Source organism: Phalacrocorax carbo, chromosome 7, assembly GCF_963921805.1.
Source record: "Phalacrocorax carbo chromosome 7, bPhaCar2.1, whole genome shotgun sequence".
In the NCBI taxonomy this organism is placed as follows: Eukaryota; Metazoa; Chordata; class Aves; order Suliformes; family Phalacrocoracidae; genus Phalacrocorax; species Phalacrocorax carbo.
This window is the reverse complement of record NC_087519.1, coordinates 46,529,515-46,554,098: the sequence shown is the minus strand read 5'-3', so window position 1 is coordinate 46,554,098 and position 24,584 is coordinate 46,529,515. Positions and strand designations below refer to the sequence as shown.

General features: G+C 40.2%; 1 protein-coding gene across 7 annotated transcripts in view; it reads right to left on the bottom strand.

The window, feature by feature from the left end:
- Positions 1–621: 621 nt before the first annotated feature.
- Positions 622–24,584, bottom strand: part of TIPARP (TCDD inducible poly(ADP-ribose) polymerase) — a 42,325-nt gene continuing 18,362 nt past the window's right edge. For all 7 annotated transcript variants that reach the window (XM_064457856.1, XM_064457858.1, XM_064457857.1 and 4 more), the window contains 5 exons: positions 22,592–23,592; positions 8,405–8,573; positions 6,718–6,899; positions 2,519–2,788; positions 622–1,351 (listed from right to left, as the gene is read on the bottom strand). In XM_064457856.1, the coding sequence (XP_064313926.1) occupies positions 904–1,351; positions 2,519–2,788; positions 6,718–6,899; positions 8,405–8,573; positions 22,592–23,529 (2,007 nt within the window). In that variant the 5' untranslated portion in view covers positions 23,530–23,592 and the 3' untranslated portion in view covers positions 622–903. The remainder of the gene's footprint in view (positions 1,352–2,518; positions 2,789–6,717; positions 6,900–8,404; positions 8,574–22,591; positions 23,593–24,584) is intronic.

The window sequence follows — 24,584 nt, the reverse complement described above, 5'->3', positions numbered from 1 at the left end:
TTAAGTGACATTAACACATTTTCTTCCTTGATCAATGAATTTCATCAAAAAGAGGCTTTGTCTGAGGTTTCTTTTCCAAGAAATCCGTTCCCCAGAGCTAACCTCTTTAACTGGTGATGTCTGACAGTAATGGGGGCTGGTGGCACATGCCTGGCTGTGCGCGGGTTCGACAGCACAGACGCGGCACTTGGCAGCTGGGTGCTGCCCAGGCCGTCCATCCCCACCACAGCGGCAAAAAGTGATAAACTGCATGTCCCATAAGCTGCTGGGAAGCCATCTGGCTTTAAACCCTCATGGACTGTGTGCCACACTAAGCTCTTCCTAATTTTAGTTAGGGCTGATTTTAGAAAATGATGTATTTATTTGTGTTGTCCTGTTTAATAATCGTAAGTGTGAGCAGAATGTTCGTTTTGTAATTTGCCCCAAACCTTCTGAAATATAGCGATAACAAATGGTGGTTGGGAGAATCTCTTATTTAATATACTTGGGATGAAAATTTTCTGGTTCTGATTATCTACAAATGGCCGTCCTTAAGATTTTCAGATCAGGGCATAAGCAATTTTCAACCACTCTCATATGCACAGAACGCAACTGAAATTATACACGCACACATTTTAAACATGAATATTTACTAACATAAATAAACAGTGTTTTATAACAAAAGGCACAGATTTTCAACTATAAACAATGGAAAAGTATTTACAATTTGCACATACATAATCTAACAGCAAGTGCACAATTGGTCACTTCAGATATTCTTTTCTATATTTTCAGATTTAGTTCCTTCCAAGCAAGTAATTTAATCGGTTCTGCAATGTCCAGATTTTTTTTTTTCCACAAAAACTGCTACCAATGCCAGATAAAGAGAGTTTACTGAAATTAATAATTTAGCAGCACAAGTTTTCAAATGGAGACAGTGTTGCTAACTTCTTCATACTGGATAATAAAATAAGGGTAGCTCTGATCATCGTTAAAAATGACAAAAATCTGAGGCTCAAAGTAATTGTCCACACAAGAGTCATAGAGGTCGCTGGTAATGCTGCCGGGGTTCACCGGCGGAGGTCTCCTCATGGTGTGGTTACCCACCGTGTACCTTCCCGTCAGTACTTTGGCCAGGAACATGTAATGAACTCCTTTGGGTGACCTTTTGGAAAAGTTATGGGAATAGCTTGCCTTTCTGGCAAAGTAACTGCCCTGTCCAAACATGGTGGCATGCTTCCCACAGACGCGCGGGTCGAAGTTGTGCTTGCAGATTCCATCCACCACGTCCTGGGAGGTGCCATGGAACAAATGCCTTTCATTCATTATCCTGTCAAGCCCAGTCATTTTTTTGGACATATATTCCTTTTTCCTGGAATAGAAAATGGAAAGTGAAGATGAGTATTCATTGCAGATCTGCAAGGGAAAAACAGTTTTCACTACAGCTCTTCAAGTATCAGTATTATCATGTGGAATAGCAGAGCTGTAAGAGGAGATATGAAACCATTTCTGTATGGATAGCAGAGTGTGTCTTCCACTTTCAAATGAAACTTTTGTGTGAAATAAGTATTTTTGAAAGGACCTGAGTGGATACTGCTGGAGGCAAGCTCTCTCACCTGCACAGCAGCAAAGACAAAGGAGCTTGAGAAGTGCCTGCTTATCTTTGCCTGTATTTCACCTTGGATGTGGAAGGAAGTCTTCCTCAGAGTGAAACCAAGGGCTGTGCAAAAATTAAATCCCTGTTCAGCTTCAGAAGAGGCCACAGAGGAATTACTGAGAGACAGGGTGGGTGAAGATGCTCTAGACCAGCATGAATACTGTAAGAGAGTCAGGCTTTGCTCACCCAGCTCATCCCTTGACTTCTCCTGAGATTCTGCATTTCTTGAGAAGGAAGACAGAACCCACAAATCTAATTTCCTACCAGTTACAACGTGGTAACTGGACGGTAACCTTCAGACACAGCACCTCTGGTTTGAATGGGACAGACTGACATAGGAGTTCATCTTCGTGAGACCACCGTAAGACCCTGGGTCGCCGTGTTCTGGGGAACCAAGACACTAATGGCTATCTTCAGCCATTATTTGATGACAACAGTGCTTCCTAATTTGGCTTGAAAGTGAACCAAAAGATTTTTTCAACTAGATATTCTATATTTATTTTGAAGTTTCTGTGAAGATACATTTTACAGAAGTTATCCGTAGATAGCATATTAAATGTCTTACGCAGGAAGTTTCCTGGTAAGATATTTTTCAGTATTTTTCTGATAAGGCCTTTCAGCTGAAGATGCTGCTTTTCATCAGAAAATCTGGAGTTTATGCATTCTACTTAATGATCAATTTCTATTTTGCAGCTCAAATTACATATTTTAAGGTATTTTTTCACTGAGTCACAGAATGAATCACAGAATGGATCACAGAATGGTGGGGGTTGGAAGGGACCTCTGGAGATCATCTCGCCCAACCCCCTGCTTGAGCAGGGACAACCAGAGCCAGGTAAATTCTTCCACCTTTGTAAGAGAGCAGTATTTGCATTACCTTACCTTTTGTATTTCTCCCAAAGAAACTGATTTTGCACTCTCAGAATTTTCAAGATTTTATATTTGGTCTCTGGCACAGTCTTGTGAAACAGGTTATAAATGGTTCTATAGCTTTTGTCTTCCTTCAGAACAGGCACTTGGATGAAGTCCTGAGATGGATCCATACTAATCCAGGTTTCAGGATAGAAGTTTGGAGAGGTAACAGCAGCTGGAGCATGTGAGGAAGCTGGTTCAGCTGATGGAGAGGGTACTGGAGAGTTGCCCCCTAAGGTCCTAGTTGGGGAAGGAGAAAAAGTTTGTGTTTAAACATTCACAACCAAAAGAGCTTCTAATCCCATTTACTTCATCACCAACATATCTTAAGCAATTGCTGCTCTTCAGTTCTGTACCAATTTACATACCTGTAATGCTTATTTAAAACAAACACGCCAGCTATTTCTGCTATTTTAAGAACTCCTCCATCCATACAAACTAATGACAAAATATTGACTTTCAAGGGATCCTGGTCAATGTAAGGAAACTGTACTGCTTGGTGGTGCTTAAAAGCCTACTACCGTCATTATTCACATTCTGGGGAAGGGTTATAAACTATGGACAGGCAGATCACTGCCCAGTATAATTATTTTGTATGTTAGCTATAAACGATTAAGTGATTTTAATATTCAGAATAAGAAAAGGCAAATAATACGGCAACATGTGACCTAATTTCCTCTGAATACGAGGAGTAGAAACATTACTGTCTTGTACAGTACGAATAACGAATAACCCCAACTAGTAACATTTTATAGGCAAAACTTGCAGATATTTCACTGCATTATGTAGAAGAGGAGATGCTATGTTTTCAGTACTACCCAGTATCATGCTAAGGAAGGCTCTCCTATTTTCATTTGCACAGGCCAAATGCAGATTTGCATTTGCAGTTGCTTATTTTCATGCGACAGACCTGCCCCTCCTCTTGGGATAGCTGCCAGGTAAGAAGTCAGGAAGGGGTGAAGGAGGGGAGCCGCTGCCTCTAACAGCCGTGGCAGGAAAGCAGCACCGATGCCAGAAAAAGAACAGACACCAGAAAAATCCACTTAAGGACACCAACTGTGGTGTGGCAAGACTTTGTTCGTAATAAACACCTGCACCTCTGTGGAATTTTTCACACTCTTTAAGCTGCTAAATTTAGATAAAGAGTGTGGCATTTGTGGCTTATGTTCACCTGATTATAATCTGAACGAGCAAGCCTTACTCAGCTGAATAATCCTTTTGACTGGAGTTCTCCCATTTAAGCAATGAAAGTACTTTGAACATGCAAAGCTTGCAGGTTCAGGCTCTGGTTTTCACACTTTTAAGTACACACCCCTTCAGCTCCTGCAAGCTGGTGAGGTTGCCTTTCAGTTGCAAGAATATATGGAACTATCTGAAAATTTCACCACATGAATATTTTACCGAAGTATTTTTATAGGAAAAGCTGCTGTTGACTGCAGGACCAACCCACAATGAAGGCAAACAGGTAAGGGAGCTCAGAAGTAGGCAGCTCTTGTTAGGAAAGGCTGTGAAGTCAGAGATACCCACTGTCTGGCTGGAAAGACACAAGGGGAATCTTGTCTCTAAACCACACAGGTGACCTGAAATTAAATTTCATTAGAGTTTAATGAACATTAAAGTTCATGAAATTTCTCAGGTCACTGTGTTCTGATAACACATCGCTGCCAAAGCGCAAGGAGAAAACCTGTTCTGACTAGGAGGAAATGGGAAAAGCGAATCCTTTGTGTATTCATCTTGGGCAAACTGAGGTTTGACAACATCCAAGGCCAAATCCTGCATCCCCATGTATACGCAATTGGATTTTGCACACAGGAGCGACAGGCAAACTTGATTTCCTACTCTGTGTTTTTAAAAAGAAAGTTTACTGGAGAACAAACAAACTCTCAAAGCTTTGCTAAAGGCAAAGACATTTTCTCCAGAGTGACTCTTCAGGAATCAATCTTCTTTTGTTCAGGGACGATGCTGCCTGAAAAGCCGCGCTATCGTGACTTCTGCACCCAGCCAATCTGTTCTCAAGGTACCGAAACACAATCACAGAGCAACTTCTGATTGTCCTTGCTCGTTAGCCTGCTTTTCTCTGCAGCACCAACATAATTATCTAGATAAATAAGAATTCTACTGCTATTCACATCTTACCTACAGAAATGTCAATTAAGGTTGCCTTTCAGAATGTTTAATGCTAGTGATATGTAAGCCTGAAAGAACTGTGTGTGATTTTTCCTGTGACCCAGAAATAATTGAATGTGATTTTCTGATTGCAGGTTGAGCTTTTCAGGTCTAAAAAAAAAGATGGGGGAAAAAAAGTCTATTTTTAAATCGGTGCATTTGATTTGGATCAGAGAGACAGTAAACTGTAACACCACCCACACTTTTCAGAGCAGACATACTCTTTAGAAGTGTTCACATGGCTTTCACCTGCTGTTCAAAGCTAAAAAGAAACTTCACTTGATTTGCATGGATTTGACTCCAACTCAAAATTCTTCTCACTGTTTATTAATAGCTTAACAGAAACCCAGAAGATGTATTTTTCTATGAATGATTATTAAAATAGCAGTCTGCAATATTACAGTGTGCATTTAATTTCCCCCCCCCCCCCTAAAGTCAATGGATAAAAAATATTACTGTAGAACCTCATTCACTCACACTTGGACTAGAAGACCAAGCACAGATTAACAATAAGTTATGAATTAATGAGTAAGACATCAAACAAAATAAAAATACTGCAATGCTTCGGTGTACTTTGTTGATTTCTTCTGACTAGTGTAAATTACTTGTAAGCATTTATCACACAAAGGAAGCCATTAAAAAGTCAACATTTGTCAACTACTATCACCCATTTCCCACAGTTTTGTTTCAAGAATTCTTTCCCAATTTTATAACAGATTTAAGCAGGTAGCAGAGGAAATAAAAAAATCTCAGGTAGCGCTGTGTGATAAGTGGAGACAAATACTGATTTCTTAAGGACAGCTTCCATTAATACTTAAAATATTCTTTTGTTCTCTGCTAAGAATTGGTGGATTTTTAAGTAAGCATTACAAGGTCTTTAGATAAAGAAAATAAAAGAATGAGGTTTACTGCAGAACAACAGAAATTTCAGAGCTTAGTTTATAGATTTGGTAGCTGGCATGAACAGTTATGGTCAAGCCCTCATGAGTATAGAACCCTCAAGGGTCCACTAAAATTAGTGAGAATTGCATAATTTTAGCATATCTCAAAATTATAGACTTAAACTGTAGTAACATAGTCACTGGTAGCAAAACATCAGAATACTTGAAATCCTTATTCTTCATTAAGATGATAAGCAGAATTGCTGTAACCAGAAAGTCCACACTTGGTCTTTTTACCTGCCTCCTCCCACTATCTCTTTAACAATTTTGGGTTTCCTTCCTGTAAAACCGTATCTAAAAATGTTTCTAACAACCACGTGTTTTGAGGCTCTGACCACATTCACGCTCACCTCGCAGTTAGATGTTGTAACAACTCTGCAAGCTAATGAGCATTCTAGCCCTGCTGCAGCAGTTAAAGCTCCTTTGATTGGCCCAGCATGCCAAGCTGCCAGTCAGACTAATGATTTCCATCCCTTTGCTAACAGGACAATATGTTCCTAACTACTGAACTCCGACAATAATGTTTCCAGCTGTGCTGGTGACATCACAAAAACGGCATTTTTATGAGTTGTAATCAAAAATTACTACAATACAACACCTTCCTCATTCTGCCTTTGATGGACCAGCGTACTCACCCCCAGCGGAGGCGACAAAACAAGGCATGCTTTAATTGTGCTTGAAAATTATAAAATAGTTTTGAATGGTTATTTTCATGGGACCTAGGACTGATAGCCTGGCAATCACTACAGCCGGTGAGATGCTGAAAGCTGGACGATCCTTTGGCAAACTTGAAGTACATCTGTGCTTCTGATGTTCTCAATACACAAGGTACATTATAACCTTTGAATAACAAACACAGCCTAGCAGTAAGGAGTTCCTCAGATAATATTTATCTTGAAAAGCGGCAAGCGAGAGCTGCCAACATGACTAAGATTTATTATTTCTTCTGATTTTTCTACCCAGTGATGCCTGTTTCCTTGTCACATCTTAAGGAATACAATTCTCAGGGACAGAACAACACAACCAACAAATGCAAAGCTTCCATTTTGCTGGAATACATACTGTAAAAATGGCATCAGCACAACGCAGGAACGAAGAAGGGGTCTCCTCTTGATTTCTCTTCTGAAGCATGCATTTTGCTGGAAGCCATCTTTGATGTTTAAGATATACTGATTATGCCAGGTAACAAACCGAACCTCTTTCAGACCCCGGCAGCTGGCTTCTTCTATCAGTCTTACAACAGGCTGTTTCAAGAAAATTAAGAAAACAAAAATATACACATGATAAATTATATGTTCAAAAATTAATATTTTTGCCAGAGAGCTCAAAGAATCCCCCTCTCTCCTCCCTCCCCTTCTCTTCTCTTTCCCCTGCTCTGAGGCACTAGTACATTTAGACTGCTGAAAAATGTTCCATTACCTGTTTGCAAGATCTGCCAACAAGGCAGGTTTCACAACTTCCCTACATAATTGGTGGTGGTGCTATCATATTTTTACATGCCAAATGTTATTCCCGATATCTAACTTAAAACTCCCTTGTCACAAATTACTTACCTTTTGTCTTTGCCCAATGAATATGAAAAGCAGAAGTCTGCTGTAGAACAATCTTTTATATATTAACATATTATCTTTTTTTTTTTTAATTTTATTTTCTACACTAGAGAAACCAAGTTCTTTTAACTTCTCGCAGGTCAAACATCCTAAACTCCTTGTTATTTGTGGTGCTTTCTTACAGACTCTCTCCAGTTTGTGCATTTATTTTTCTTTGCAAAGCCCCAAACTGTATACAGAGCTCTGCCTTAAGCTTCCTACCATGCTTATAAAGTCAGCATGACACATGAAAAAGATGAACATGATCTAGTTTACACTAATGGAGGTATTTCTGGTACTGCCAAAATTGTAAGACACTGATGAGGTTTTATTCAAAATATTATGTATAGCTCTGGCTAGCCAAAGATGAGCTCTTAACTACCACAGGTATTTAAAAGACTCACTGGAGAGCTTACTTGAATGAATAGAATTATTCTGGTTTTGTCTGGCACAATCCCATTTGACAGTGGATATGACTCCTGTGCCTATAATTGGGGTTAAAGAGTTGGAGGAGAGAAGGCCTATTTAAAACCTGCTATGGAAAACTGTGGCTGTTAAAGACCAAAGGGCTGTAGTGCCACTAGAACGAGTGTGCAAAAACCATCGGTTAACAGATTTAAACTAGACATTTAGGAAGAAGCTCCTAAGGAGCAGGGACTGGCAGCAGGGACCATCCAGCTGCGGCAGCGCACGGTGCAGCCCGTGAGATGGCAAAGGGCTGGACCCAGTGACTCTGGAGGCTCACGTCCTGCACCGCGGTATCTTTGGGGACAGGTAAATAAAAACTGAAAAGCTAAATGGCAGTGGTGTTAAGGCTGCAGAAAGCCGTCCCCTAAAACCAGATTTCTTGGAATTAGAAAGGACTTTCTTGGTACTGAGGTGGGCCGGTTTGCTCCCAAATTTCACAATTTGGTCAGCCTCTGTCTCTCGGATGTTTTCAGGGATAATTCAAGGTACAGTCCAGCCGAGCAGAGTTCTCCTTTTATTGCTTTTTCAGTTCAACACTGACCTTCTTAATTATCTTCCTCAACAATAACTAAGTAACTTTCCTGAATGTTCGAAGAGGAAAGAGACTAAAATGTATATATATTTTATAGTATATACTGTATACAGAGTTTTGTGTTACAACCCAAAAGCAGGTTCTGGAACATGTTAAGTACCTCAGAGTATTCTCTCCAGCCAAAGTGGTCCCTGCAGAAGTATTTCCAGACCGTGTAGTAGTTGGAGCTGGAGCTGGGGCAGGAAGGTGTGGACAGCCGCCGCATTTGGTCAAACTCAACAGTTTCATATAATTTCATAACATTCAAATCCACCCAAAACTCATGTCCCCTGGAAAGAACAAGGAAAACAAAGAATTCTCACCTTTTGTAATCCATTTTAAAAAGACAATTCAGAGATAACAAAACAGACAGTCAGAACTACAGCTGGCAGAGTCCTCCTCAGAGATACCCTTGATCTGGCTGTGCTCATGTCATACAACCCTGTGACCATAAGGATGTCCCATGAGTTTGAAGTGGGCACAACACAGAAGCAAGTGAGAAGAGATGTGAGGGTAAATGAGCTCTTCAAAAGTGTCCATGGATAATGGTAGAAAAAACATGGTCTTCAGCACAGAAAGACAAAACTCAAACCCAGCCGTCTTCCTAGTGGTATTTATTCAGTATGCATGAATTGTACCAAAATCAATATACATATCCTTGACATTTTGAGCATACTAAGTAAATACATCACACAACCATATTTGATGAAGCAGCCACATACTATTCAAAAGGTTATTCTTGTGAAAGTTAGTGCTTCAGGGAAGAAAAGAAAATGTAAATGGCTCCAGATGAGGAGCATCTGCTGCCAATCCACCAGAGAGTTCGAGTATCTTTCATCACATGCAGCAGAAGAGAACTAGCATAATATGAAAAGGAAACGTGATTTCACAATTATGGAGCCTACGCTGAGGAATACTGGCTTTTTCTCAGTAGCTATATTGCTGCTACAAAATCAACACTAATATGCAACTGCACGTGAAGTGACCGTGCTTTCAGCAGGACCTAACAACAACATGGGGCTACAGATTAAGAGCCAGAGTAAACCCTTTATCTAAAGGAGAAAATAAAAGTGCAGTTTCTCTACACCTTACGAAGTCATGTTTAACAGTGACTGTGGAATGGCTCAGCAAACCGTTTCTAATGCTGTTTCATTAGTCGGTGTTGAGAGAGACATCAAATTAAAGAAAATTCTCAAGTAAATCACGGAGTTCTAAAGCTCTGTTGATCAGGAGACAATTGCTGGTTTATTAGCAATCAAGAACTTAAATTCACAGAAATTGAAAGAAATCACAGTAATATTCATTCCCTACAAAAGTAACTTTTTTAGAACATGGATTAACGTATTTCCAAAATAATGCTGTTTACATAATTAGTTTTCTACTTTCATAATCTGTTTACAAGTTGTCAGCTTACTGCTATTCATTAACTGTTACTAATCTTTGGCAACTGGAAATGCAGCTTTCGAGACTATATAAAATATTTTTTTGAATTCTTAATAGTAAACATAAATCAAGCTGATACTGGAAATATGCAGTTTATTTTTAAAACTATGGCACGTTAATACCATAGACACCCAAGTATTGTGTCTGAAATTTACCACATCAAGTGACAGCTGTTCTAAACATCCATATGATTTTATGAATACAGATTTGCTTGAGAATGGCTGCAGTTTTGCTATTTCACCCTTACTGGTACAGTTGCTGAAGAGTTTTATTGTACTGTTTTCACAGAAAACTACTGAAGAGTTCCCGCTTTAAAAAATGATGATCAGCTGGAATGATCCTTCATTTCTCAATAGGAGGTACAGGTGCATAGCTGTTCGTAGTGTTTACCATCATCAATTAATTGCATTTGGGCCTGTGAAGTGCTAAGCACAGTTTGAAGCGTTAAGCGCTTTCCTGACATAGATGAAAAGACAACGTGTCTGTTCCTACGGGCTCACAATCAGGGGATCTGATCCACTGCTGTTTGGGTAAATTTAGATTGCTTTCTTTGTTTTCAGTAAGCGTTCATATAGACCTAAAGAAAATACATAGAATCATCCCAGAAGTCAAATCAAATGTCTTAAAAATGCAACTCCGTGAGCTACTTTTAAAATTCTTCGGACACACAAATAATTCTTTTGGCAACTCCTGCAGCACCCCCAGGCCAACCCCAGCCGGGTTCTGCCTGACTCATTTCAGGGACAATTCCCCCTGAAATGCGGCAGGGTGCTGTCCCTGCCAAGCAGACCTACCTGCAGGAGGAACGGCTCCAGCCAGCTTTCTTCCCCTGTAAAGGGGAACTTACTATTGAAAGAAACATCTTGCCAGTTCCCTGCACATGGTTCTCTAAAAGCTGTCACAGAACCACACCGATTAAGATGAAAATTTTGGCGAGACGACACTATCACACCAAACCCATATAAGGTTTAACAGTGTGTTCCCTACTTGAGCCAACGGCATACAAAATCATTACGATTAGAATATGACTACAGGAGGAAACCAGCCGTTCTGCACAGGAGGTGTATTTTAATAACCCATGTCTTCCCACCCAAGCTGCAGCTCACAGCGAGAAGTTGGCTATACTAATTAAAGCTGACCTCCTACAGCCCGCTGCATCCACGGCTAGTGCACGGGCACCCACGCGACTCAAGAAAACGCATATAACTAGCACAGCAAGACAAATGTCAGATACAAGTGATACAAGACAGATCTAGTCAGAAGGAAAACTACCACTAAGCAAAATAAATGACCAGTACAAAGGGACTGAAAGTAAATGTAAGGCATAACAAAATACACACAGTTTCTGAAGTGAAAAAAACCAGTAGCAGATCACCTCACCTTCCTGGTATGTAGTCATTTTGTTCCATAACAACAAGCTACGGTCTACTTTATTTGAAAACAATGTGTGAAATCATGAGGAAATCATCTCTCTGAAACACCAAGCTGTGTTATTATTTATAGTATTTGCAGGCTGAGCACCAGAAGCATGATTTTTTGATTGATGTTCTTAATGAATATATTTTAAATGCTGCTTCAGGGACATTTACTTTTTTCTTATCAAAACATTGTCTTACAGTTCCGAATTTCAGTGCCTAATAAAGCTGTCATTTTTCAGAAAGACATGTTTAGTGATTGGTATTGTTTATATTATCCTTTTGCAGTGAGGAGTTGAACTCACTGTTTTGGGGTTATGTTGCACCTAAAGCGAGGCCCCCAGATACTGTGCTCTGTGTTGTATGAAACAAATATCCAAAAAGATATTTCTCAGTACAAAACCTCGCAATTGAAGCACTCATTCTCACTTTGATCTCTTTTCAAGTCAAATACCATAACATGGTTTTCCCTACTCCAAAGATCTGCGACCTCCAAGAAAGCGCAAAGAAATGGAAAACCTTTTCTTTAGGAATAAATTATTTTATTTTAAATGTGATGAAACCCAGACCATTATTTAATTTTATTGTAACTTTGCCTGTTGCATGTGTTATAGTGAAAACTAATAATGAAAAATGTTTGCAGTAGTTCTGTGCTAATGCAGTCCAAAGTAAAGAGAGCCTGAAAATCAACATACACTCTAAACACGATAAAGATTATCCACTAGCATGGTGAACTCTCTTAAAAGTAATCACATACTGGTTAATATTCTAAAAAGTTAAAAGTGTGTAAAAGTTTGAAGACTAGAAAAGAAATTCCACAGGCACTCGAAACATGGCTGGCTTCTGATACATGACTTAGGTATTTCTAACACATGCTTAACTGTGTTGAAATACAGTCTCCAACAGACACACATAGCTCTGTAGCAAAGCAAGGAGAATCAAAGCAATGCAATGGGAGGGACCCCGTGGAAGGAAAAACATTTTTTGAGATGAACACAGTGTGAGACTGCTTTTCCTCATGCTTGCATTGCAGAGCAAGCAGATCTTCAGGATGAACTCCTACAACTCCAGGCTGACAGTGCATATGCAAAAAAGGGTATTTGTGTGCAGACGTGTTCTAACTGCAGAACAGGTGGGGAACTGTACGGTTTTTACATGGCTTTCTTCTAGTAGTTCTATAACAACATGAAAGCCTCACATACAATTCCAGTAAAACAAATTGCAGTAAGTTTTTTCCTACAGCAAACAAAATTTCTGCACAGCTAAGTGTGCACCCCTGTATCTCATAAGACTCTGTTTAAGATTTGTAAGGCTGACAGCGAATGACAGCTTACAGAGAACATAGCTTCTCCGAAAGCTAAACATCTTTCTGTGAAACCTGTACAGAACGTGCCAAATTATTTCTCAATACTGAAAAAATGCAATGATTGTCTGCTGTTTGGAATTTTTACATTTCTGTAGCTCACTGTTTCTGCCTCTTCTTTATCAGATTCCCCTCCCCTGTAAGCAAACTGAGGACTGGATGGCCATTGCTCATTGACATATGGTGGCAATTCGCAGTAACAAGAACCCAGGCATGAAGGACCGAACCAGCTGACTACCATCCCGTCAAACATGCTTCTTGAAAGCCTATGTACGATACAACACATTAAGTGTTTTTGCTTTCCCATTCTGAAATAGAGCTGCTCAGTCTGTCTGACTGTAAAGATCACAGCGCTTCTGAGCGACCCACCTTTTGGTGTGTGCCCGCGACACAGCGAGCAGAGCAGAGCTCGCAAAGATCCCGTGTAACTAGCACTTGGCTTCCAGTTTAATACAAATCCATCACTCCTCGATTACAGATGGGGACAGTGGCGCTGGGCAGTTGCTACTGGGCTTTACTTAAAGTTTTGCTCAGAGTAAGACCTGCAGCCCAGAACCCAAAAAAGCTCTAATTATTTATTGAAGAAAAAATGTGCTAGAGGTATTTCTTGGGATGGTACCCATTTCCCTTAGCTGTGAATAAGGAAAGGTTTTGCAGTTTCAGGATGTTGCATAGCAGAACTTTCCTGAAACTCAACCTTCTGATAAATTAGGGATGCTTTAAAAATGGTATTTTTATTTTTCAAGTCGGTAAAGTGTTTAGAATCATAGAATCATTAAGGTTGGAAAAGACCTCTAGGATCATCTAGTCCAACCGTCCACCCAACACCACGTCTCCTAAACCATGTTTAGAATGCTACTTCCCATTAATTTTAACAGAAAATTAAGTGACCAAGATATATAAACACCCCAAAATTTACACAACAGTGTTTTTTTTATTTTCCCTGAATACTTCAACTAAAACCTTTTAAACTCCACCCATATTTTCTACCTAACAATAAATTATTTGGAACAACACTGCATTATTGTATACAGCTGAAAATTTTAGACAAATGCCTGTATTCAAGTGACTGTACCTGAAAAACAAGCTATGTGCGCGAAGCCTACCTGTTTTTCTTTTCCAAATTTTAACATAGGGAATAAGGAAAGACACTTTTGCAAAAAAAACTTGATTCACATAAAATATACATTACTCCAATGCTCATTTACATTCTTTAACAGTGTATTTCTCTATTCAGAAGTACTAACTTTTCCAAATTACATTTATTGGCTTTTAAGCTCTGAAATCCTAAAATATATTTAGCAAAGTCGTTTAATAATAGCTCTTCAGTTACAGCATTTCCTCTGTATATTAAAAAGGCTATTACCACCGTACATAATACAAAGCCAGGAAAAAAAATTATCTATGATTACAGCAAGGGATTGCGTGATTACATTCCTGGCTTCAGCTTTAAAACACCAGTGATGAAAGCAAATGCGACAACTGTACTTCTCAAAGGCCCGAGGCCTAAATATAGGTGAAAGACCCCAAATTTAGGGTTCAAGAACAGTAAGAATGTGAGACGCTCAAGGTTATGTCTGCTATATTCTGTAGCATTACATCCCTTTATCTTCGGTACAGTATAATGATTTACTACTTCTGAGGTACAGCATACACTATCTAAAGTAAAGGGTATCCTCCATAGTGTATAGATCATGGATAACATATAGACTGGGAGAGGGAAAAACCAACAATAAAGCAGCAAGGCACACATCGCCTTGTTTTGTGCCCTGAAGGGAGCATGACAGAACACATAACACATCACAGGCATGTGATTGCACAGCTAACTGCACCTCCGGGAGATGCTCACATACAATGGCAATGAAACACTTGGACGCTATGATGATGACAGAGGCAGAACAAACACACTCAAAACCGGCAATTAAAATCCCTTCATGTGTGCCGGGGTGAGACAGTCCCATCCCAACACTTCCTCTGCACTGCCTCCAAAAAGATGAGCTCCATGAATGGGGTCCATTGCTCTTCGTGTTAAGGGAGAGTTTTGTAGCTAACATGATTTTGAAAACAATCTATTGGTGTTACTCATAGACTTTGAAGTCTCTATCTGGAAATATCAGCCTGGAGAAGAGTGGGAAGGAGATGATGAAGGCTACAATTTGTTAGACTTTGTTTGGAAAAGCAGGAAATTTATTCAAATACCTTGGTGGGGTAGAGCGTTACTCCCACTGCCTCTTTGCACTGTGCAGCAGGTACAGCCTTCAGCACAGCTTGAAATCAGTAGTAAAAACAATGCTGTCTTTTTCTACAGAAAAATTTATTAAACCTCTCTGCAAACACCACAAAACTTTGCCTCGTCTTGCTTCTGAGGTAGAAAATTACTAACCCCATTTTCTCTTAGAAAGACTGATGCAGAGGGAGACTAAAACAGACTCCAAAGTCCCACAGAAAATCTGCAACAGGTGGGAACAGAGATTTCTTAAGAACTCCTCTTCACCAGCTAACCAAATGAAGGTCTCTATTTATAAAATAAAGCAGTTCAATGGAATTACGTGCACTGGAGGAATAAGCATATTGAACTCTTAAGAACACAGCACACAAACCCAAATTTGGTGCTGTACAACAGCACAGTTCAAAATAAAATTCCACAAGTCCTCTCAATAGCAGAACCTAGTTCTCCAATTAAGATACATTTTCTCTGAAACAGAACTATAAAAAAAACACCACAAAGACATAACCTCTTCAGGACACTGAACTGAGTAGGTACCTCAACTAGCAAGTTACAACACTGAAATCTTTTTGAGATGAATGTAGCCTGCTAAAATACGGACATTTGGGCTCACTCTTCCTTGCATTCTTCTGGAGAACTTCAGTCTAACGTATGAATCTTCTGTGCTCTTTCCTTTCAATAAGACAAATGTTCACTGGATGTTATGTACAAATAGATGACTAGGAGAAATATTTTTTGTACGTGCATGTGGTTTCAAACTCTTCTCCTAAGTTCAGTTGTATGTCATGAGCCTTACCGCAAACAGGGTTCAGAAAAAAAAGAAACCTAGCGATCAACAAAGGTCTGCGCAGGAAATGAAACTCGGTTCCCATCAGAACAGCTGTGATACAAAGCAAGACTGAGAGTTAAACACCACTTAGATGATGAAACTGTTGATTTTCTCTCTATGACTAAACCAGTTCCTCTCCGCAATAGCAACAACTTGAAAGCCACTCAGGGGAACAAATGAGCTTGAAAGATCCAAACAGGTATTAAACCCTTTTATACCTAAGGTTGAAAGATTAGTCAAATTGAACTCAGCAACTGTAGGAGATGTAAGTCAGGCATTTACACTTTCTGGTGACCCAAAATCAGCAATATTTCATCTTATAGCAAGCAATTGTTTGAAGTTGCAGGCTGTAGTCCAGCTTTGGGTGGGGGACCAAGTGTTTGAACTCCACTGTATGAAACTGAACTTTACCTAAAGTACGTCCTCTTAACAAGATCTTTCTTTTTAAGCAGACGTACTGGCAGTTTGAGATAGGAACATCAGATCTTAGACAACAGCAGCCAAAATTTGCTCCCATCTAAAATCATACCGATTCCATAGGGAGTAACAGTAAGCAAGGGCCCAGGTAACAGTCATGAAGCGATGTTCTTCAAACAGCTCTTCACAATACAGCAATAAGAGTGCAGCCAAATCCTAGCTATTGCTGTAAGGAGTGTGAAAAGAAAACAGGAACCTTCCGTCACAGAAGCAATACTTTGCACCAGGGCAAGAACAAAAACAAGCTGGTAAACACGATCCCACAGTCTTGATCTTATCAGTATCTCATCATTCTCAAGATAAGAAGAGGAGCAGCAGGTGACAGGGCAGGAAATTAGTTTCATATTTTACTTAATTTGTTCCCTCATCATGTCACAGTGCTTCTCTCTGCTGTGACTGTAAGCCATGCAGGAGGCATACAGTGAGAAACTCAGGAGGAGAAAGGTTCTACAGAAAGATTTACCTCTACAATTAAAAGGGTCCATCATCAGAGAAAAAAAAATCCATCAATATAGGAGTAGCTTTACTGCTTTTCCTATATTTCTTCGTAAAAAAATTGGAAAGACAGGTTTTCCTGCCTTTACTATTGGTGACTGGGGGTGCTTGAAATGCAATCTTTTGTAATTTTCACAGTGAGAGGGTCTAGCCTGACCTTCACGTTTGCAAATCTGAAACAACTGCTGGGATACTGGTGCAGATATACGCACAGCTTAGATGAAAGCCTGGCCCCAGATCTGTTCTGGCACAGGGTGGGGGCGAATCTACCAAGCGCTCTTACACACCCAGATACCATCTCTGGATCAGGAAGTCATTGAGGCATGACTGCCGGAAGATAAGAGACGGTACTGCGAAGTATGTTTGTTCTATTCTACTCTTGCCAAGAAACCCACTGTTGGCCATTGCTGGAGATGAGGTACTGGGTTAAAATGGTCCTTTGGTGTGAACTACCGCTAAGTTCTAAAAACCTGTAGCAATGAGGATGTCAAACACATTCAAGTCTTCCAAGGATTACTGCATGTACCATATTTCATAATTCAAACCCAAGTTGCATCTTCTATTTGCAGTAGAGGATAAACATGGATGTCCTTGTCTGAGGTAGATTGCTGGTTTCAAAGGTCTCCTACCCACACCAGATGAGGATATGTTTTGCAGAGAGTTTTGTTTGTTAGTTTTAATTTTTATGTCAGTAGGTGTTCTGTGTGGCAACAGAGCTGATATAGGACAGGGCTTTCACAGCACAAGAGAGGTGTTTGTTTTCATCAAGCTGCAGCACAAAGACTTTCTAAAGTACTGACGGAGTCTGAAGTCCCATTTTTCAAGTGTGTTCTGCCCAGACACATCTGCTGCTTTTTGTTAGAATTCTATCCAATCTCAGGACTTAAAACACCTGTGAGACTTTTACGATAAGTAATGAAATGGCATCAATTTCATCCACGCTTTACATAAGATGGTCACATACAAATCTAACACTAGTGACCACCAGTTCTGGATGTTTCATATCACACCCTTCACATGCAGCTTCCCAAAAAAAAGGACTCCTTTATCCAATTGACTACAAGTAACACATTTTGCAATTATTACTCTGCTCTAATCCCTACTGATTTCAACAAATACGTGTACTGACTAGGAAGGAACTTCACAATCACTGCTCTTGCTAAGCAAATAATTGTAACAGACTCTTTCTGTTCCTCATCCTTACCGAAACAGGCAGGCAGGCAACGCTGCAACACTGCCTGCTGGATTACCTGTAAGCAACTCTTCTGAGCAATCTGTTTCACCAATTACAAATCTTTGTTTCAGAAAGGACTGTTTTATTACCCTAAGTACACAGGGAACAAACTGACCTCAGCCTGAAGCCAGGTGACAGCTGTTTCCAAAACTGTAATCTGTTTATTGACGTGAAACAAGAAAAGGGATATACGAGCGATTGCTGATTCCTGTGGCAGCTCAGCATAACACTTCTAACTTCCCTAGATTTGTATAGCCAGAAGCCAATTAGTTTTATTTCATATGTAAATGATACTATAAAGTGGAGTGAATAAGAATTCATTGAAGTGTACTATTATAAAGCACAAGGCGAACACTTCTAAAACACTTCACATGCTTTTTATTTAGTCTCTGTCTTGCATTCCTTCTAGCAGGGAATTAAAAGAAGTTCAAAACCATTCAGCTGTGTACATTCAAGAAACACCACACACAAAATCGCCAGGGACAGTGAATTTCAGCTGTTTTCTCTTCTCTGGTGTTATCGATAACACGAGTTATCTCACACACGGTGGCAGCTGTGCAGATCAGAAAGATAACTTCCTAAATTTAACTACTCAATTGGTCAGGCGACATGCAGAAGTCCAGGAATGACGGAAATGCTTCCACTGTGCTCTCTATGATTTTAAAATCATACAAGCATATTCTAACAGCATCAGAGAAACAAGTTTTCCATGAACACAGGAACGAAGGAAAACTAGTTCCCTTTACATTTGTTTCTGTCCTTACCCTTTCCTTCCCAGGTGGCTCCATACGCCCATTGACACCACCACCAGGGAACACAGTATTTAGTCTGACCTCATCCAAGAACCATGCATGTACACTCAGTAATTAGTCAACTGCCCCCAGGCAGAATATGTACCATTGGAGGTCCACCTGCTTTTCCCTGGCTGGAGCTGTTTCATTTTGGCCTTTCTCTTCTAGCTAGAAGGAGCCATTTCATAAAACTTACAGAAATTACAGGAGAGAAAAAAGAAACAAAACCCCAAAGCAACTATGAGAAGGTGTTGTTTCACGTGAGCTGGGATATGCCGGGGTACACGCAGTTGAACAGACGCTGCGGTTCCCATGGCACACAGGGATGTCTCTTTGCCAAGTGACAGGGTGGAATTTTCAGCCAAAGAGGGGGAACTGATGGGCCAGGAACTGCAGACCTGTTTTAAACAAATCCTCATGTAATCAGTAATGATGTTGCTTATTTTGAAAAGCAACATATACAGGATTGGACAGGTGTGTGAGGAAAACCTGCTCAGTTCTGCAGCCAAGTATCTCCCCTTACTAAAGAGCATCTTAAAATATCCCAGCTTGGGTACTCTCAGGCTGGAAAGCAGCACTTGGCATTGTTCTCTCAAATACTCAGCTGAAAGCTGGAACTTCTCCAGGGCCTCTCCTCGCATGTATGAAGAAAATTCAGTACTTCTAAGTATTTTAACTTGCTTAAATTCGTATTCCCCCATTTGTTTAGATAGCTTGGTATTTGGCTCTAAATATTTGATAGGCTTAAGAAAGCAAAAATATAAGCAATTTATGATAAAGTTTTATATTCAGTTTGAAGCCAAACTGCAATGTCTATCTGAGGCAGTCATACGACAAAGTAGTAACTAAACAAGGTTTACCACTTCTACTTTAAGATCATGTTCCCTTAGGTGAAAGACAATAACTGAATGTATATTTTATATCATTGATCTCAATAACACTGAGGTGAATAAATGTTTATATAAAAACTACTTGAAGAACATCGTATCTGAATTTAGAGCTCATTCTCCAATTGAGCCAATAGCCCAACACTTTCTTGAACGGCCCAACTTTCTTGGAGCAGCCACAACAGCAATATTATGCATGCAGACTGTGATGATTTCTTACTATGCCATATAAGCTGTGTTTAAAACAAAGGAGAATAAACAACTACCACCCACTGGTTGTCAGGCTGGCTTCTACACGGCCTTTCTTGGACATGCAAACTGCTGAACAGACATTTCCTTGTTGTATGCAATCTGTATAGATAGGCCTGTAAAGCTAGTCTGACCACAAGAGATTAATAGCTTTAGCCAAATAATGCGGTAACCATGTGAACGATGAGCTGTTCTAGCATGTTTGTGAGCCTCTCAGCAAGGTTCAACACGCTGCTATCTGCATCTTGTTGCCAGGAGACACAACATCGACCAGGAACATAAGGGAAGTCAGGCTGCAGTGACCACCAGTGAATTCCATGACGAGTCACACCATGTCCAAGCAGTCCACACCGAAATGTTTAGCAGGTTCTTCTGATATAAGATGTTGTTGCATAAGACGAAACTGGCAACAATACACAGTAAAACATTTACCCGCCACTTCAAAACCTAATTCAAAACCATGTTAAATCTAAGTTTTAATGCGTATCAGATTCAATGTTTGAAATCAGAAGCTCCAGTCTTAAAAAAAAAAGTTTCACTCCTAGGCTTTCACTGATACTTATCCACAAACATGAAGCTCTTCCAAGGGATGAAATACATACAAGAGTTACAGAACTTGCCAATTTGTCATTCCACAGTAAGTGGATATTCTAATTTTACAACAGTCATCCAACCTTGCACTGGAGCATGACTTTGTAGGATTGACTGAAGCAACTTTCTTTCTCCTTCTCTTAAACGACATTGTGAAGAGTACAGGCTATAAAATTAGCAGCTCAAAACAGAATTTAGTTAGAAAATACTGCTGTTTAAGATAATTTTGGTCTCAGTAGACTTTTACCTGAAAAGAACAGTTAGGCAGACACCCACTGGGTAGCCAGTTCAACTCAATGAGATTAAGTCTAGTTTGTATTCAAAGAATCTGCCTCCACTTTGACAGCAGAGTTTCACGCTGACTGCAGAACCAGCAGCAGAGCTGTGAGCCAGCACACCTGGGTTTTCTGAGATCACGTTGTTTCTCTGACTTCATTCACAGTTAACAGAATGTCATGTGTCTGGCAACACACCCGATAAGTTTCTTCCCGACTGGTTCAGACAGAAACTCTCTGCACCAAGAGACCAAAACACCCACCAGACTGGAAACCTGCAAAGTAAGTGTAAAGGCAGACAACACTATACAGCCAAATCTAGCGGCTGGAGATGACAAAGCAATTACGAGGCACTGTTTCTTTTAAAAATAATCATTCTTAATTCCATCATTTAGAGCACATAGGTCATGTATGTAGTGATGGGTTCTGTGATTCAGGCTTCAAAAAGAAAACTCTCTGCTCACTTGCACAGAGCTCAAATTTAAATTACTTGCATGGGCTTGTCTTATTGCTACATTTGCTGTTTTGTTTTCAGGAATCAATTAAAATACTTGGAAAAAACTTAAGTTTCTCTGTTTTAAAATACAGCAAATTTTATCTGCTATGCAGTTACAAGATTTTTAAATCTTTTTTTTAAACAGACTGGCATATTTTTTCAAGACAATTCTATAAAATATGATTATTCTCTATTACATGTAATTTTTATTTCCTACTTCACTTTCATTTTCAGTGTGGGGTATCTATATTCTGGTATTGTCTTCAGTAAAAAGGATGAATCTGTAGGCTGATGGAGCCTGAGTTTTAGTGCCTAATCCAACATCCAGTTAGGTGCAAAATAAAAACTCACATTGACTTTAAGCACTAGATTGGGTCTCTGACACCTAATGAGAAACCTCAGCATAGTAAATGAAAACTAAAACATTAAGGAAGAAGGGATATACTTCTTCAGAAAGTGGAATGAAGGAGAGGCAGTGAGGACAAATCCACAAGGACTCAGATGGCAAAGGCAAGTTGAAGTTTTTACTATGCAACTACAGAAGTGTAGCTCTGAACTGATGGTGTCTAGAATGAGTTGCACCAGGCTTACAGGTATGAGAAATTTGCACTGTGTGTTTCCTCCAGAAAAAAGAACAAAACAAACAAGCAAAAAAACCAGCCTACACCCTGCGCTCATACAAACATGGACTATATAGATGTGATGAGCACTCCCCACTACTATCCAAAATGGAACCTGCGCCAAAAAAGTTGAAGTTGAGTCTTAGATCTCAGGGTGCAGGATCACGTGCAAATTTGTAACATAACCAGGGAAACTTAAAAGCTGTTTTCTAATTTCAGAAAATGAGTAGATAAACGCTACTATGTATAGAGGAAACGGTAACTTCTAATAAGTGGTTTAACATTTTTAGCTGGCAACTTAAATAGATGATCAGCATTTCTGAAGGTATTGCTCAGGTTGCTCATAGTGAATTAGCTGAGACACCACCATATCTCAGCAACTATATGAAATTTCCAGTCAAAGCAGTTAACAGAGTATCTGATTTTAGTTGCTTAGAATGTAATTATGAAAACTGTGCTTGGAGCGTGTAAAGTCAACCTGGATTCACAGTGACAGAAAGCAACTGCTGTATCATTCCTGTTTCAATCACTTCAAAGGCTCATTTGTGCTGCCACTTTTTTCTAATACAGAGAAAAGACTGATTAGGAACGCCAAGACCAAGTGCAAGACACAACAGTCTCTTGTCAACTCTCTTGATTTCTGCAGAACTGAAGTTTTCTTATTTCACATGCTTCAAGTCCTTCAGCTTCAAAGAATACTCCCCAGATGATAAACAGCAGTTTTAATAGATGTGCAAGAATTTTCTGTTGTGGCAAACTTGTTAGATATTATCCAGGTAACATCATCACAGGATTTACAAAATGCTTGTATACAAAACATCAGGAAAAGAGAACACACATTCTGTTACATTTCTGCACCACTGCTCAGTTAAGCGCCCTTGGCTTTGCTAGTAAGGGAGTAAATTCAGTTACCTACCGATATTTCACTTTGATCCTATCATTGTCAGGGTTGCAGTAGAGTCTTTCCAGATGCTCCTGGGAATCGTTGGTTACACTTTGCCAACTCTGGGTTGCTGTCCTTCTCACTTGCCAATGATAAGGCAACACTGTGTGATGTTTGGGACAATCATTGCCATAAACACAAGTGCCCTGGAGAAAATCCACACAGATTTCTATTCCATCTTCCTGATGGGTGTGATATTGCAGCTGGTTCAAGAGCTCAAATACCAGATCGAGAGAAGCTTCTTCACTTTTATCCTGGAATATCCCAGCACTGAATTTATTGCTTGGGTTCAAATTGTATTGCATCAGACAGCTATTCTCTTGGAATAAGCCAGATGTGTAGCTTTCCAGAATCTTGTCTGGGAACAAAGGACAAGCTGCACCATCACTAGCAGTTGGGTGCAAAGGATGATCCTGGAATGATTCACTACTATTCTCAGCAGCAGTTCCAGGAGTAGTGTCTGGTGAGAAGCCTTGCTCTCTTGACTGGACATCCTGCTCAGGATGCCCAGAAGAAGGACGAGCTACTGGCAACTGACTCTGCACATCTGGAGCTGCTGGCACCAGCACAGCCACGTTACTTTCTGGTTGGGGGTGAGAAGTACTGAGGTCCAGAGTCTTTTTCACAGCAGTTTCACACAAGTCATTATGACTGCCACTTTGGCCTCGGTGCACAAAGACCCTATCCAAGGTCCCAGCTCCCAGCAAACTGCTAAAGATTGGCCGCAAAGCCCGAAGAGTTTCTGTGTCCAGTCTCTTCTGCACTTGCTGCTTCTTCTTGAAGCAAGGCTTCACTGGTGGTATCTTTTCAGACAGTCTTATCTGAGGAGGAAAGTCCTCTGAAGGAGGGCACTTCATTCCTGGGCAGTGAGCCTGCTGCACAACACACGCTGACTTTGGTTCGGTGTCCATCAGACACAGACTTTGCTCTCTCCAAATCACTTTCAAATGTCCCAGAGCCTCACACGAATCAATCTAGAGCAGAAAGGAAAACAAGACAGTTAATCTCTCTAATTGCTCATGGTTGACACGAACAAGATCACCCCTGGAGAGGATTTCGAGCCAGCAACAGCAAACTCCTCCCCTCTCTGTGACTGTGGGTAGCCCCTAGGCACGTAAAGCATGAAACCAGCTAAACTCAGGCTAATTAATCCCAAACACACACTCATCGTCTTCTCACACATGAAATCTCAGAGACACTCAGGCACGCACACACAGTCCCCCGAGGAGGGGGAGGAAAGGGGGATGGTCTGATACCCTCCTTCTTGTGATGATGTTTAACAATAAACAGCACTTTAGTTCATTATATTCCACAAAAGTGAACATTGCATTCTTCATTTTTATGCCTCCTGCACACACGGACCGGAGAACAGAAGCACTAGTAGACATACAGTCCTGAATGTTTCCACCACACTTTAAACATTCATGTACCATTTCTTCTCCCACCAGATGAACGGGCAGACGTACGTATTCCCATTCCATTCACATATATCACCCCTCGTACGATCTCACACATCCACCCAGCAACATCGTCAGAGAACTGCTGGCTTCACTTAAATGAATGGCAAAGTTCATACTGACTTCAGCACGGGTGAGGATTTAATCCTTGGATTTTTAGACATGGGAATTCAAGCGCTTACACCCTGTTCCTTCTGCTACGCATCTGACACTGACAGTCTCATACATGTCCAGACACTCCCACTTCACACAGAGCCATTCTCACATGCCCACACACTCTCTCGCGCTCTGACTCAGATGCACAGGCTGCACTCTGTCACCCTGCTGTGACACACCAAGCTCATTTGCCTCTTGCAAGGCTAGACAACAAGAATTAAAACCGGGCAGCGAAGAAAACAAAGGGGTGCTGGTTACTCAGAAACTGAGAAAAATTCAATTATTTACAAGAATAAAAATATTTTTTTTCTAAAGTACAAAGAAATAGTATGACTTGTACGTCACCAGAAAGC